This window comes from Panulirus ornatus, chromosome 20 (genome assembly GCF_036320965.1).
Source record: "Panulirus ornatus isolate Po-2019 chromosome 20, ASM3632096v1, whole genome shotgun sequence".
Lineage (NCBI taxonomy): Eukaryota > Metazoa > Arthropoda > Malacostraca > Decapoda > Palinuridae > Panulirus > Panulirus ornatus.
The window spans coordinates 47,087,595-47,103,134 of NC_092243.1; the positions used below are offsets into that span (position 1 = coordinate 47,087,595).

At 41.1% G+C, this 15,540-nt stretch overlaps 1 protein-coding gene across 2 annotated transcripts in view; it reads right to left on the reverse strand.

The window, feature by feature from the left end:
- LOC139755981 (acyl-coenzyme A thioesterase 1-like) overlaps positions 1-13,083 on the reverse strand; it is a 101,193-nt gene extending 88,110 nt beyond the window's left edge. Inside the window, exons 1-2 of one of the 2 annotated variants that reach the window (XM_071674853.1) lie at positions 12,714-12,850; positions 2,671-2,811 (exon numbers count right to left, since the gene is read on the reverse strand). In XM_071674853.1, coding sequence (XP_071530954.1) covers positions 2,671-2,805 — 135 coding nt within the window. In that variant the 5' untranslated portion in view covers positions 2,806-2,811; positions 12,714-12,850. Of the gene's footprint in view, positions 1-2,670; positions 2,812-12,713; positions 12,851-12,947 lie in introns of those variants that run through there. The other variant, XM_071674851.1, reaches the window with a different exon arrangement.
- Between the last annotated feature and the right edge of the window lie 2,457 nt (positions 13,084-15,540).

Here is a 15,540-nt window from a genome sequence, read left to right on the forward strand (position 1 = left end):
AGGAAGACAGTAAAAGAAGTAATTGGACCATGAAGAAACAAGCATGACACACTTACTACTGACAACAAGGAAATGGCTACCATACTAAATTACTATTTCAATTCCATATTCACAATTGAAGAAACATCTCGAATACCGAAACCTATAAAAATGTTTAAAGGGTCTGATGAAGATGAGTTGAAGGTTAGAGAAATAAAGACCTATGAAGTACTTAAATATCAGGACAAATTAAATCCTAACAAATCCACTGGCCCAGATAAATTAGCTTCAAGATCTTTAAAGGAGGTCAGGAGACAGCTGATATACCCCATAACAAAAATATTCAACAAATCTCTCTCAGATGGTCAGATGCCAACTCAGTGGAAACTAGCAAATGTTACTCATATATAAATAAAAAAGAGACAAAGAGTGTGCCTTGAACTACCAACCAATTAGCCTTACATCATTGTTAGGTAAAATGATGGAAAAAATAATAAAAGATAAAATTGCCATGTTTCTAGAACAAAAAATAATATCAGAAAACCAACACAGTTTCTGCTATAGAGAATCCTGTCTGACAAATTTGCTGGAATGTTTTAATGTTATCTAACAGAATTGGAATGAAAAATTACCATCAGATGTTATATATTTAGATTTCAAAAGGCTTTTGATAAAGCACCTCACAAAAGACTTTTACATTAACTCAAAGCACATGGAATAGGTGAAGAACTCGATACATGGATCAGAGACTTGCTTATTGGAAGAAAGCAGCGTGTAGTATTAGACAACGAAGCCTCAGACTGGCTAGACGTAATGAGTGGTGCACCACAGGGGTCAGTCCTAGGCCCAATTCTTTCCATAATATACATCAATGACCCAAAACTCGGTCTCATACCCAAGATCTCCAAATTTGCTGGAAATACTAAACTAGGAGGCAGAGCTATAAATTGGCAGGACTGCAAAGAGATCTTAACTTACAAGCAGAGTGGTCAGACAGATGGCAAGTGGAGTTTAATGTAGACAAGTGTAAAGTTATGCACTTTGGAGACAAGAACATACATTACGACTACAAACTGTATGAAATACACTAAACAGTGTGAAGTAAAAAGTAAAAAAGGTAACCAAATGTTAGGTTTCACAGCCTGGAACATAGATTATTAGACACCAGAAACAATTCTCACACTTGATAATTCTCTAGTAAGACCACACTTTGAATATGCAGTCCAGTTTTGGTCCCCAAACTATACAAAAAGATGAGGAAAAATTACAAGTACAAAGATACGCGACTAAATTGATCCCGTCCTTTAGAAATCTAGCATACAATGAGAGGCTAATATGACTGGATCTCTTCTCCCTTAAGAAACAGAGACTTTGCAGTAACTTAATCCAAGTGTTCAAAATCCTGAACAAGTTTGATAAAGTAAAGCAAGAGCATCTTTTCGAAATACAAGAAAATACAGTTACTGAGACAAATGGAATAAAACTCAAAGTTAAAATATGTAGTATGAACATGGGAGAAAGCTTCTTTTCCCATAGGTATGTTGAGCACTGGAATAACTAACTGTCAGACGTTATGAATGCTAAAACTATAAATAGCTTCAAAAATAGTTTAGACAAATATTTCATAAATTCAGGTATACTTTGATAAAAATGCCAGAATTAAACATATAAACAACAGAGTAATGGAAACACTAGAAGACTAACGTGCAGCAGCAGGGATTCAGTGATAGCTTAAAAAAGTACTGAGCAGTATTACACTTTTTGTCAACTTAAAAAAAAAAATTTCAGACAACCCAGTTGTGGGCCAATCAGGCCTCCTATTGTCCGTCTTTCCCATGTAATTCTCATGTAAACAGAGCAATCAAAGGCCATAAATTGAAGCTAAGCAGGAAACTTATTATAAAATGAATGATGTGAATATGCAAAAGTCTGGAAAATTGAACCACAGTTGAGAAAGTTCATGAGATGTGACTTCACACTAGTAAAGCTCCTTTCCAGTCCTGGATGAATAGGCAGTGTTGCAGAGAGGGTAAACTGAAAAACCTTGAAGCGGTTCGGTCATGTTGAAAGTATGCATGACAAGTTCTGTAAAGAAAATACATAAGTATGAAAGAAGGCAACAGAGTAGGGGCAAAATGACTGGCATCCCAAGAGGGGAAAAAGAGAGCAGATATTGAGTTGAAGATTCAAGAAGTCAAGGGGATAGAGCATACTATTTATCTATCTATCTCTATCTCTGATGCCTGTTCCCTCCAAGATATCCCAACAAGGGGTAGGCCACAGCAAAAGTCTACACTTACACCTGTCCTTGCATGCCCTATTCCACCCGTCCTTGCATGCCTCCCTCGCATGCCCCTTTCCATGTATTCTCCACTTATTCCTTCTCCTTCAGTGTTCTTCCAATCTATTTCCCTATGTCATAGGTAATCTTCCTCTCATGCCAATGACTTTAATTGTGTTATCACACATTCTCCCTATACATTGGAAATTTCCTTTAACATCAAAAATCATGCTAAATGTTACATAAGCTGACATTGTTACAAAAGAAAGGGATGAAAGAACCTTGCATAAAATCAAACAAGGGTATGACTATAAACCTTCAAATTACAATAATTGTATATCTTTTTATCAATAAGGAAGGTGCAAGAAGCATCCACAGATAATAACCTATGTTTGTATTACTTATCATACTTTTGTCATCTCTGAGGTAACTGTCGTGTTCCACATCTCTGAGGTAGTTGTGGTTGAGTTGCAGACAACTTCGTTTGATGGATGCCTTAACAGACCAGAAATTTCATCCAATGGACCTTGCATTAATCTTGCCATTGCTCTCTGAAGATTAAAAAACTAAATTTGTAATTTCAAGAAATTCAAAACCCACATAAAGATTTTAAGTCTAGCAAAACACACAGATATGTAAAATAGTTATATTTAAAAGATAAACTAATGGTAAAGGAAATACTGTAACAGTACCTACAAGATATGTGTGAGCTTCTCTCTGTGGTATACCAATATCTGTATATTTTTCTTTTAATTCTTTTGATTTTCATCATATAATGTCAGTTTGTCACTGCCCAAATACTACTCAAATAAGGTTAGTTTTTTCTTTTTTCTTTTTAAGTTACTAGAGTGCTTATTGTATTTTTTCTCCTGTTCCAACCAGATTTAATTTGTTCTGTTTCATAAAATATGTATGTGAGAATGTACATACAGAGACGGAATAAAATTTCTTCAGTATCCTACTAGCTGTAATATTTAGGAACTCATAAGACTGCCTGCCTAATGTGAGCCACTCCATTGCAGGAAAAGCTCTTTATATCTCTAGAAAAAGTGACTAAGAATTTACATCACTTACTAGCTTCAATAATTCAGTTGATACAGATATGTGTATTGTATTGTGAACATTACTGATCTTCATTTTTAATGGATGGACTACTCCTATTATATTCATCAAAAGGAACTATCCACATTTCACACATAAAAGGAAAATCAACTTTTTCTTTCATCCCAAAAATATTCTGAGATGGTGCAACAAGTCAGATAAGGAGAATTTTGTCATTCTCCTACTTTTGCTCATGTGCCCTGATGCATGGCATTTATTGGACTCTGCCTAGAAATGAGAAATCACCTTTGGAGAAGTTATGCCATCGTCAATGGAGAGAAAAGATTACAGCCATACTAAGGACCTTCTTGGTACAAAAAAGTCCTTTATTTCTCTATTTTTCCAAGGAGCACAGTTTTGAAAAGGTAGGAACACCATGAAAGGGGTCCTGGAGTTGGATGATGATGATAATAATATATCATTTTCTTTTATTTTGCTTTGTCGCTGTCTCCTGCATTAGCGTGGTAGCGCAAGGAAACAGACGAAAGAATGGCCCAACCCACCCACATATACATGTATATACATAGACGTCCATACACACAAATATACATACCTATACATCTCAATGTATACATATATATACACACACAGACATATACATATATACACATATACATGATTCATACTGTCTGCCTTTATTCATTCCCATTGCCACCTCGCCACACATGGAATAACCAACCCCCTTCCCCCTCATGTGTGCGAGGTAGCACTAGGAAAGACAACAAAGGCCCCATTCGTTCACAATCAGTCTCTAGCTGTCATGTTATAATGCACCGAAACCACAGCTCCCTTTCCACATCCAGGCCCCACAGAACTTTCCATAGTTTACCCCAGACGCTTCACATGCCCTGGTTCAATCCATTGACAGCACGTCGACCCCGGTATACACATCGTTCCAATTCACTCTATTCCTTGCACGCCTTTAACCCTCCTGCATGTTCAGGCCCCGATCACTCAAAATCTTTTTCACTCCATCTTTCCACCTCCAATTTGGTCTCCCACTTCTCCTCGTTCCCTCCACCTCTGACACATATATCATCTTGGTCAATCTTTCCTCACTCATTCTCTCCATGTGACCAAACCATTTCAAAACACCTCTTCTGCTCTCTCAACCACACTCTTTTTATTACCACACATCTCTCTTACCCTTACATTACTTACTCGATCAAACCACCTCACATCAGATATTGTCCTCAAACATCTCATTTCCAGCACATCCACCCTCCTGTGCACAACTCTATCCATAGCCCACGCCTCGCAACCATATAACATTGTTGGAACCACTATTCCTTCAAACATACCCGTTTTTGCTTTCTGAGATAATGTTCTCGACTTCCACACATTCTTCAAGGCTCCCAGAATTTTCACCCCCTCCCCCACATTATATATATATATATATATATATATATATATATATAGACATTTAGACTGGGGTGTCTAAATGTGTGTGGATGTAACCAAGATGTGAAAAAAGGAGAGATAGGTAGTATGTTTGAGGAAAGGAACCTGGATGTTTTGGCTCTGAGTGAAACGAAGCTCAAGGGTAAAGGGGAAGAGTGGTTTGGGAATGTCTTGGGAGTAAAGTCAGGGGTTAGTGAGAGGACAAGAGCAAGGGAAGGAGTAGCAGTACTCCTGATACAGGAGTTGTGGGAGTATGTGATAGAATGTAAGAAAGTAAATTCTCGATTAATATGGGTAAAACTGAAAGTTGATGGAGAGAGATGGGTGATTATTGGTACATATGCACCTGGGCATGAGAAGAAAGATCATGAGAGGCAAGTGTTTTGGGAGCAGCTGAATGAGTGTGTTAGTGGTTTTGATGCACGAGACCAGGTTATAGTGATGGGTGATTTGAATGCAAAGGTGAGTAATGTGGCAGTTGAGGGAATAATTGGTATACATGGGGTGTTCAGTGTTGTAAATGGAAATGGTGAAGAGCTTGTAGATTTATGTGCTGAAAAAGGACTGGTGATTGGGAATACCTGGTTTAAAAAGCGAGATATACATAAGTATACGTATGTAAGTAGGAGAGATGGCCAGAGAGCGTTATTGGATTACGTGTTAACTGACAGGCGCGTGAAAGAGAGACTTTTGGATGTTAATGTGCTGAGAGGTGCAACTGGAGGGATGTCTGATCATTATCTTGTGGAGGCTAAGGTGAAGATTTGTATGGGTTTTCAGAGAAGAAGAGAGAATGTTGGGGTGAAGAGGGTGGTGAGAGTAAGTGAGCTTGGGAAGGGAGACTTGTGTGAGGAAGTACCAGGAGAGACTGAGTACAGAATGGAAAAAGGTGAGAACAATGGAAGTAAGGGGAGTGGGGGAGGAATGGGATGTATTTAGGGAATCAGTGATGGATTGCGCAAAAGATGCTTCTAGCATGAGAAGAGTGGGAGGTGGGTAGATTAGAAAGGGTAGTGAGTGGTGGGATGAAGAAGTAAGATTATTAGTGAAAGAGAAGAGAGAGGCATTTGGACGATTTTTGTAGGGAAAAATGCAATTGAGTGGGAGATGTATAAAAGAAAGAGACAGGAGGTCAAGAGAAAGGTGCAAGAGGTGAAAAAGAGGGCAAATGAGAGTTGGGGTGAGAGAGTATCATTAAATTTTAGGGAGAATAAAAAGATGTTCTGGAAGGAGGTAAATAAAGTGCGTAAGACAAGGGAGCAAATGGGAACTTCAGTGAAGGGCGCAAATGGGGAGGTGATAACAAGTAGTGGTGATGTGAGATGGAGATGGAGTGAGTATTTTGAAGGTTTGTTGAATGTGTTTGATGATAGAGTGGCAGATGTAGGGTGTTTTGGTTGAGGTGGTGTGCAAAGTGAGAGGGTTAGGGAAAATGATTTGGTAAACAGAGAAGAGGTAGTAAAAGCTTTGCGGAAGATGAAAGCCGGCAAGGCAGCAGGTTTGGATGGTATTGCAGTGGAATTTATTAAAAAAGGGGGTGACTGTATTATTGACTGGTTGGTAAGGTTATTTAATGTATGTATGACTCACGGTGAGGTGCCTGAGGATTGGCGGAATGCGTGCATAGTGCCATTGTACAAAGGCAAAGGGGATAAGAGTGAGTGCTCAAATTACAGAGGTATAAGTTTGTTGAGTATTCCTGGTAAATTATATGGGAGGGTATTGATTGAGAGGGTGAAGGCATGTACAGAGCATCAGATTGGGGAAGAGCAGTGTGGTTTCAGAAGTGGTAGAGGATGTGTGGATCAGGTGTTTGCTTTGAAAAAATGTATGTGAGAAATACTTAGAAAAGCAAATGGATTTGTATGTAGCATTTATGGATCTGGAAAGGCATATGATAGAGTTGATAGAGATGCTCTGTGGAAGGTATTAAGAATATATGGAGTGGGAAGCAAGTTGTTAGAAGCAGTGAAAAGTTTTTTATCGAGGATGTAAGGCATGTTTACGTGTAGGAAGAGAGGAAAGTGATTGGTTCTCAGTGAATGTAGGTTTGCGGCAGGGGTGTGTGATGTCTCCATGGTTGTTTAATTTGTTTATGGATGGGGTTGTTAGGGAGGTGAATGCAAGAGTTTTGGAAAGAGGGGCAAGTATGAAGCCTGTTGGGGATGAGAGAGCTTGGGAAGTGAGTCAGTTGTTGTTCGCTGATGATACAGCGCTGGTGGCTGATTAATGTGAGAAACTGCAGAAGCTGGTGACTGAGTTTGGTAAAGTGTGTGAAAGAAGAAAGTTAAGAGTAAATGTGAATAAGAGCAAGGTTATTAGGTACAGTAGGGTTGAGGGTCAAGTCAATTGGGAGGTAAGTTTGAATGGAGAAAAACTGGAGGAAGTAAAGTGTTTTAGATATCTGGGAGTGGATCTGGCAGCGGATGGAACCATGGAAGCGGAAGTGGATCATAGGGTGGGGGAGGGGGCGAAAATTCTGGGAGCCTTGAAGAATGTGTGGAAGTCGAGAACATTATCTCGGAAAGCAAAAATGGGTATGTTTGAAGGAATAGTGGTTCCAACAATGTTGTATGGTTGCGAGGCGTGGGCTATGGATAGAGTTGTGCGCAGGAGGATGGATGTGCTGGAAATGAGATGTTTGAGGACAATGTGTGGTGTGAGGTGGTTTGATTGAGTAAGTAACTTAAGGGTAAGAGAGATGTGTGGAAATAAAAAGAGCGTGGTTGAGAGAGCAGAAGAGGGTGTTTTGAAATGGTTTGGGCACATGGAGAGAATGAGTGAGGAAAGATTGACCAAGAGGATATATGTGTCGGAGGTGGAGGGAACGAGGAGAAGTGGGAGACCAAATTGGAGGTGGAAAGATGGAGTGAAAACGATTTTGTGTGATCGGGGCCTGAACATGCAGGAGGGTGAAAGGAGGGCAAGGAATAGAGTGAATTGGATCGATGTGGTATACCGGGGTTGACGTGCTGTCAGTGGATTGAATCAGGGCATGTGAAGCGTCTGGGGTAAACCATGGAAAGCTGTGTAGGTATGTATATTTGCGTGTGTGGACGTAGGTATATACATGTGTATGGGGGTGGGTTGGGCCATTTCTTTCGTCTGTTTCCTTGCGCTACCTCGCAAACGCGGGAGACAGCGACAAAGCAAAAAAAAATATATATATTTTTTTTTTTTTTTTTTATATATATATATATATATATATATATATATATATATATATATATAAAACCTTGGGGATAGGGGATAAAGAATACTTTTCACATATTCCCTGCGTGTCGCAGAAGGCCACTAAAAGGGGAGGGAGCAGAGGGCTGGAAATCCTCCCCTCCCATCTCTAATTTTCCAAAAGAAGGAACAGAGAAGGAAGCCAAGTGAGGATATTCCCTCTAGGATCAGTTCTCTGTTCTTAAAGCTACCTCACTTCAATTCACTTTATTTCTTGCAAGCCTCACCCTCCTGTATGTTCAGTCCCTGATCACTCAAAATCTTTTCACTACATCCTTCCACCTTCAATTTGGTCTCCCACTTCTCCTTGTTCCCTCCACCTCTGACACATATATCTTCTTTGTCAATCTATCCTCACTCATTCTCTCTATATGTCCAAACCATTTTGGCAAATCCTCTTCTGCTCTCTCAACCACACTCTTTTTATTTCCACACATCAGAATGCATCAGGATCAACAATGCTAACTGCTACACTCTGGAAGTCCACAGAGATGTAAAAAGGTGCTTTTAAGTGTACAAGAGTGATGGATGAACAGAATATACTGAAAGAGAATATAGCAAATTTGGGTAGTATACAAAAATTTAAGAGGTTGTGTGAGGTGTTACCAAACTCCACCTGCTCCAGGTTACACCATAAGGGACAAGACACTTTGGCAAGTCTCTATCACTGGGATTACAGCCTTATCAAAGAAGGTTTCACTCCAAAGGAGTCTTTGTTTCCCTGCTCCTGGAAGTAGTGTAGCCTTGAATGCAGAAGCCTTTAGAAAGGTACTGGGTAACACCTGGACTCTGTCATAGAAACTGGTCCTGGAATTATCATAAATAAAATAAAGGTTATTCAACAGTACAGAATGTTCAAGAGATGAGATCTTGTAAGTGTAAAACTCCCTCAACGTATGGTATAAAAAAGTCATTGCAAATAGCAATAATCCATGGTTATGTTTCAATGACATCATTCAACAATATCTCTTTGCAATATCCTGCTACTTTGCAGTTCTTTCATACCTTTGCCTCTGCCTCTTTGGACAAATCATTTACAAAGATAAAAAAGCATATGTAGTCCCAACAGTAAGCCTTCAGCAAAGCCACATGCCACCTTCATCCAGCTTAAAGTTTCCTAAGATATGTTTGCTGTTTCTTCCCAATTACTTAACCCTTGGGTCTCTAGTTTCATCACCAACCTTCCAAAAAAGAGAGTATCTAAGGCCCTCTAGCAGTCTGAAAATATACAATCCCCTCTCCAATTTTTTTCTCATAGGTATCTACCCAAATCACCATATAAAATCTTTTCTTTCCAAATATGTGCTATTTTCCAATTCATTAATCAGTACCTACATCAAATCAATTCCCATCTTTTTTGTATCATATCATGTTCATACAGCTTCTGAAAATAACTCAAATAAACCAAGAACCCATGTTAAGTGTACAACACTGAAACATACACTTCCACACTTACACAAGCAATTGGGAATATTACACTCTAAACGTTAACCTGTTAAATGCTCTTTAGTTTGTTGTTCTGGACTACCGTTTCGGTAATTCTATTTTGTTCACCTTACAAAATATGGACTCATTCACTATCTCCAAATAAATTTCATTTTTTGAACTTTTCATTGTCTTGCAGATAAAATCACTCAATATCTACAGCTAGTTTCAATGCGTAGCTAAACTGGTTGTTTCACTCAAAGCCTATCATATTTACACAGTTTGAATGAGTAAGTAAACTGGTTGTTTTCCAGCAAAGCCTACCAATATCTAATCAAACCTCAGCTAGCAACCTAAGTCAAAAATACAAAATACACCCATATTAACTTTAATGAGGTTTGTTATTGGGGTTCGTGTGGAGTGGTGAACTGGGTATTAATGAAGTGGTTAGACAGTGGCATGACCTGCCAGTCATTCTATCTGCTGTTTGCCGTTTCCCAACATTTATTGGCAGTTGTGGCAATTACAGTAATGCTCAATCATGAACGTCTCAGTTGTGCTTCCAAAAGAGCATTGAAAACTCAGATAAAGCACGGCTGCCAGGGGAGGTTACATAATATTTTATGAATACAGTCAATTCTTTCAATCTTCTATTTCATCGTTAATGTGTCAAAATTCTCTCAATTACAAGCTTTAACCCAATGGCCTTTTGCAAGATTGTCTTTGATAACTTAATTTGGATACTGTACAGAGAAATCCGGGTCATTTTTTGTTTGTTTACGGACGCCAGTTCTCTTTATGATCTACATGATATAAATCAAATTAATTTTCTAGAATGACTTGTTGCAATGTGCAGAGGCCATATGTTGTGTGTGATTTTCAGTGAAGCGCCTCTAAAGTGGGCAGGGATTTGAAGTAGAGGGCAAAAAATTGTGGGGTAAAAAAGTGAGAAAAATTACAAGAATTGTAACACACATTTCTGTTTTAAAGAAGCCAACCGTCAAGGAGCAGGAGGGATGGCTTGAGTACCCAAACATCAAGGAGCAGGGAGGGATGGCTTGAGTACCCAAACATCAAGGAGCAGGGAGGGATGGCTTGAGTACCCAAACATCAAGGAGCAGGGAGGGATGGCTTGAGTACCCAAACATCAAGGAGCAGGGAGGGATGGCTTGAGTACCCAAACATCAAGGAGCAGGAGGGATGGCTTGAGTACCCAAACATCAAGGAGCAGGAGGGATGGCTTGAGTACCCAAACATCAAGGAGCAGGAGGGATGGCTTGAGTACCCAAACATCAAGGAGCAGGAGGGATGGCTTGAGTACCCAAACATCAAGGAGCAGGGAGGGATGGCTTGAGTACCCAAACATCAAGGAGCAGGGAGGGATGGCTACAGGACCAAAACTTCTAGAGGCAGGAAGGATGCCTAGGTCATCCCAACGTCAGGGAGCAGGAAGGATGCCTAGGTTCATTCCAACGTCGAGGTGCAGGAGGGATAGCTAGGTTCATCCCAACGTCAGGGAGCAGGAGGGATAGCTAGGTTCATCCCAACGTCAGGGAGCAGGAGGGATAGCTAGGTTCATCCCAACGTCAGGGAGCAGGAGGATGGCTAGGTTCATCCCAACGTCAGGGAGCAGGAGGGATAGCTAGGTTCATCCCAACGTCAAGGAGCAGGAGGGATAGCTAGGTTCATCCCAACGTCAGGGAGCAGGAGGGATAGCTAGGTTCATCCCAACGTCAGGGAGCAGGAGGGATAGCTAGGTTCATCCCAACGTCAGGGAGCAGGAGGGATAGCTAGGTTCATCCCAACGTCAGGGAGTAGGAGGGATAGCTAGGTTCATCCCAACGTCAGGGAGCAGGAGGGATAGCTAGGTTCATCCCAACGTCAGGGAGCAGGAAGGATGGCTAGGTTCATCCCAACGTCAAGGAGTAGGAGGGATAGCTAGGTTCATCCCAACGTCAGGGAGCAGGAAGGATGGCTAGGTTCATCCCAACGTCAAGGAGCAGGAGGGATAGCTAGGTTCATCCCAACGTCAAGGAGTAGGAGGGATAGCTAGGTTCATCCCAACGTCAGGGAGCAGGAGGATGCTAGGTTCATCCCAACGTCAGAGCAGGAGATGCTAGGTTCATCCCAACGTCAAGGAGCAGGAGGGATAGCTAGGTTCATCCCAACGTCAAGGAGCAGGAGGGATAGCTAGGTTCATCCCAACGTCAGGGAGCAGGAGGGATAGCTAGGTTCATCCCAACATCAAGGAGCAGGAGGGATAGCTAGGTTCATCCCAACGTCAGGGAGCAGGAGGGATAGCTAGGTTCATCCCAACATCAAGGAGCAGGAGGGATAGCTAGGTTCATCCCAACGTCAGGGAGCAGGAGGGATAGCTAGGTTCATCCCAACGTCAGGGAGCAGGAAGGATAGCTAGGTTCATCCCAACGTCAAGGAGCAGGAGGGATAGCTAGGTTCATCCCAACGTCAGGGAGCAGGAGGGATAGCTAGGTTCATCCCAACATCAAGGAGCAGGAGGGATAGCTAGGTTCATCCCAACGTCAGGGAGCAGGAGGGATAGCTAGGTTCATCCCAACATCAAGGAGCAGGAGGGATAGCTAGGTTCATCCCAACGTCAGGGAGCAGGAAGGATGGCTAGGTTCATCCCAACGTCGAGGAGGACAAAGGGTTGGCTACAGCATCTATGCATCACGGGGTAAGTGGGATGGCTACTGCACCCCAACGTCAAGGAGCAGGAGGGATGACTAAATGAGCACAACGTCAAGGAGCAGGAGGGATGACTAAATGAGCATTAAGTCAAGGAGCAGGATGGATGCCTGAAGGACCCAAACGTCATTTTCTAAACCCTGGGTGCTTTGCGCGGGGTGGTTTGAAAGCGCCTGCTTGTCCTGCAATGTTTGACGACTATCATGCAACTGTTGCTTGCATGACCGTGGACGTCAGGAAACGTTGTGGGTTACTTTCTCGGTGACACATGAACACTTACCTTCCTGTCTATGGTACAACTGCCCAGCACCCAAGATAATATGGTTAAAACGGTTTTTTAGGTAAAAGAGGCAGCCTTTGCATTGTGACTGAACTCCTAGGTCTTACAAAGTACTTCTGGCAATTCACTCCAAGAATATCGATTGAAATCACTCGAAGATGTGAAGCTAAACTAGACTATAATCCACTGTAATACACCGTATCATATATTAACTGCTATTATTCTGAAACATTATGTAAGGTTAACCTTTCAATTTTCTATAAACTACACTTCTTCCGTTCTTAAGCGATGTTAGAACACAGTACTTACCAAATCCTATGTTTACTAACTCGGAGATAAAGAAATCTAGACTGATAAGTTATAAAACTTTATCAGGGATGCTGGTTTCTTAGTGGAACTTACTAGCGAACCAAGTTACGTAATCAGTAGCCCCAGGATATACCTTGAGCACTACAACACCAAACTAAAACTCATATAAGCAGATGCAATTCCACACATTTTCACAAGACATATCCACCTCGGATCCCACTGCATTACACTTACCCAAGGGTCGTCCTGTGCCAGTAATGGCAACCAGAGAACAACCCACAATCTGTGCCAGTCATCCAAAAACTACTACCTGAGAACAGGTGGTCACTGAGAAAGAGCCCTTGCCAAGCTTAGCATTGGCGGATCTGTACACACACACAAACGATGATTTATATAGAGAACTCTTACTTGCTTAACCCTAACTGGTACAGAATACAGATAATCTTATCTGCCAACTCACTTGATTCGTATGATTTTTCTCGTAGTAATGGATACGAACTCGTTAGCAAACGATTTACCTCACATGACTTCAGATGCCTTGTTCACATTATTTTCGTGGCTGTTGCGCGCTCTCTACCTGCTATTATAGAGGAAAACCTGGACATGAAGATTTAATATTTACAGTGGCTGAAGCCCTCTACTTTGGAAAGCAGGGGCGCTCAGCCCCCCATTTTGCTTAGACTTACTTGTATAGAACTACAGTGTGCAACATTTTGTGAAAGCTTTGCTCCAGTGCCCCCCCCCCCCCCCCCATTATCTATTAGAAGAGGCCGCTGTCCCTGACTTACATATTTGTACTGTGTGGGGAGAGTTTTACACTCATGGGCCCCATCTCGCGGTTGCACACTTTCTACAATCATAATATACTATTACTTTTGTATATTGCCTGCATTAACCATGTTCTTAGTCAATGTTTGATTCATCCACCATTCTAATACATACAAGTATTTCTTTACATTTCTATTTACAAGTTGCTTACTTGATTCATCCACCATTCTAATACATACAAGTATTTCTTTACATTTCTATTTACAAGTTGCTTACTTGATTCATCCACCATTCTAATACATACAAGTATTTCTTTACATTTCTATTTACAAGTTGCTTACTTGATTCATCCACCATTCTAATACATACAAGTATTTCTTTACATTTCTATTTACAAGTTGCTTACTTGATTCATCCACCATTCTAATACATACAAGTATTTCTTTACATTTCTATTTACAAGTTGCTTACTTGATTCATCCACCATTCTAATACATACAAGTATTTCTTTACATCTCTACTTACAAGTTGCTTTCTTGATTTCATGTTATGTCCAATGGTCGTTGTATCCCTCAAAGAAGTCAAGTTCGTTAACCTTTTAAAAACATAAAGGTTGTGATTATGTCAACCCCCAGTCTTCCTTCTTCCAAGGTGGAAGCCTACAGTCTTACTTGTAGCTTAACAGGTCCTCTATTAAATCATTCCTTCCACTTTCTTACTGTTCCCTCTGTATTTGAGGCTTGAGGTATACATGTCTACATGCCTCCGTTGTATTTTTCACAGACCCTCCAAAGCCCTGACTCGAATTGCATTTCACAATGTACGTTAAGGTTAAGGTTTGTGTAGTTTCCATACCCGTATCTCTTTGTTTCCTATCTCTGCTCTAGTAATGACCGCATTTACCACATCCTCCAACTTGAGCATTACGCTACCACTTCCTCTAACTGGTGTATAATGTTCTCGATATCCATATTTGTATGAGTAAAGATAAGGTCGACCTTCGACGGTGTATCATATACAATGTTCTCAATATCCATATCAGTACGTGTAAAGATAAGGCCGACCTTCGACGGTGTCATTCCATCTCATCCTTGGCTGCTTTCTGACATGCGGGTGTAGGAAATTTTCCTGTATACACTCGTGAGAACTCACGACTCCCACAAGAGTCTGTTTCTTTGTCAATAAAATCCCCCATTATCCTTACTTTACCACTGTAAGAGGCGAGTGTTTCTTGTAACATTCTGATTGTTCCTTCATTACTGTAATCGTACATTTGTTCCGGTTGGTTACAGTTCTTTGGAGGATTATACAATAATAATACCACTATGCTCTCCTTCCCTACAGTTACCATTGTGTTGTCTGAATGGACCATCCTCCAAAATTCTTGACATTTCAGGCTCTTTCAAGAGGACTATCCTCACCTCCTTCACCTTCTCTTTCCTGTCTTGCTGTGATGTATCCCTGTGAGCAGAGAGAATGAGAGCTCATCCCTTTAGAAAGCTTATTTGCCACAACCCCAGTAGTGTCAGATACACTTTCACTTGACCAACTATTAACTCATGCACAGTTGCATACATGACTTTCAGTCAGACATTACCATCTCTTGCCCTCTCTGCGAGACCACTGGGTCTGTTCCATCCTCCTGTCACGTGTGGCGTCTCCAGGTTTGGGTGTTATGAGTGTGATTACTTCCCAGTCTTCCTTAAATTCATCACACGTGATGAACATCCCACTGAATTCCATCATGCCTTGAAGATTCCTATCTTTTCTGTGTACTTACGGGCTAGATGATTCCAAGTCAGACGTAAGCAGAACTGGTCGACTCCTTATGTCTTGGTTATAACTCCTACTCTAATTTTCTTGTACCAAGGAAATCCCCTCTCACAGTCCCACAGCCTCCTGCAGTCTTCTAAGATATATCACTTTCTTCTCCTTCCTCCCATATCTGGTGTTGGATCATCCAGGCCAAAAATAATCAGCGATCCAAATAGTCTTCTGATGTTGGTGCCGATCACTTCGCTGAATCCCTCACTGTAGTGATGTCAACCAACCTTGTATA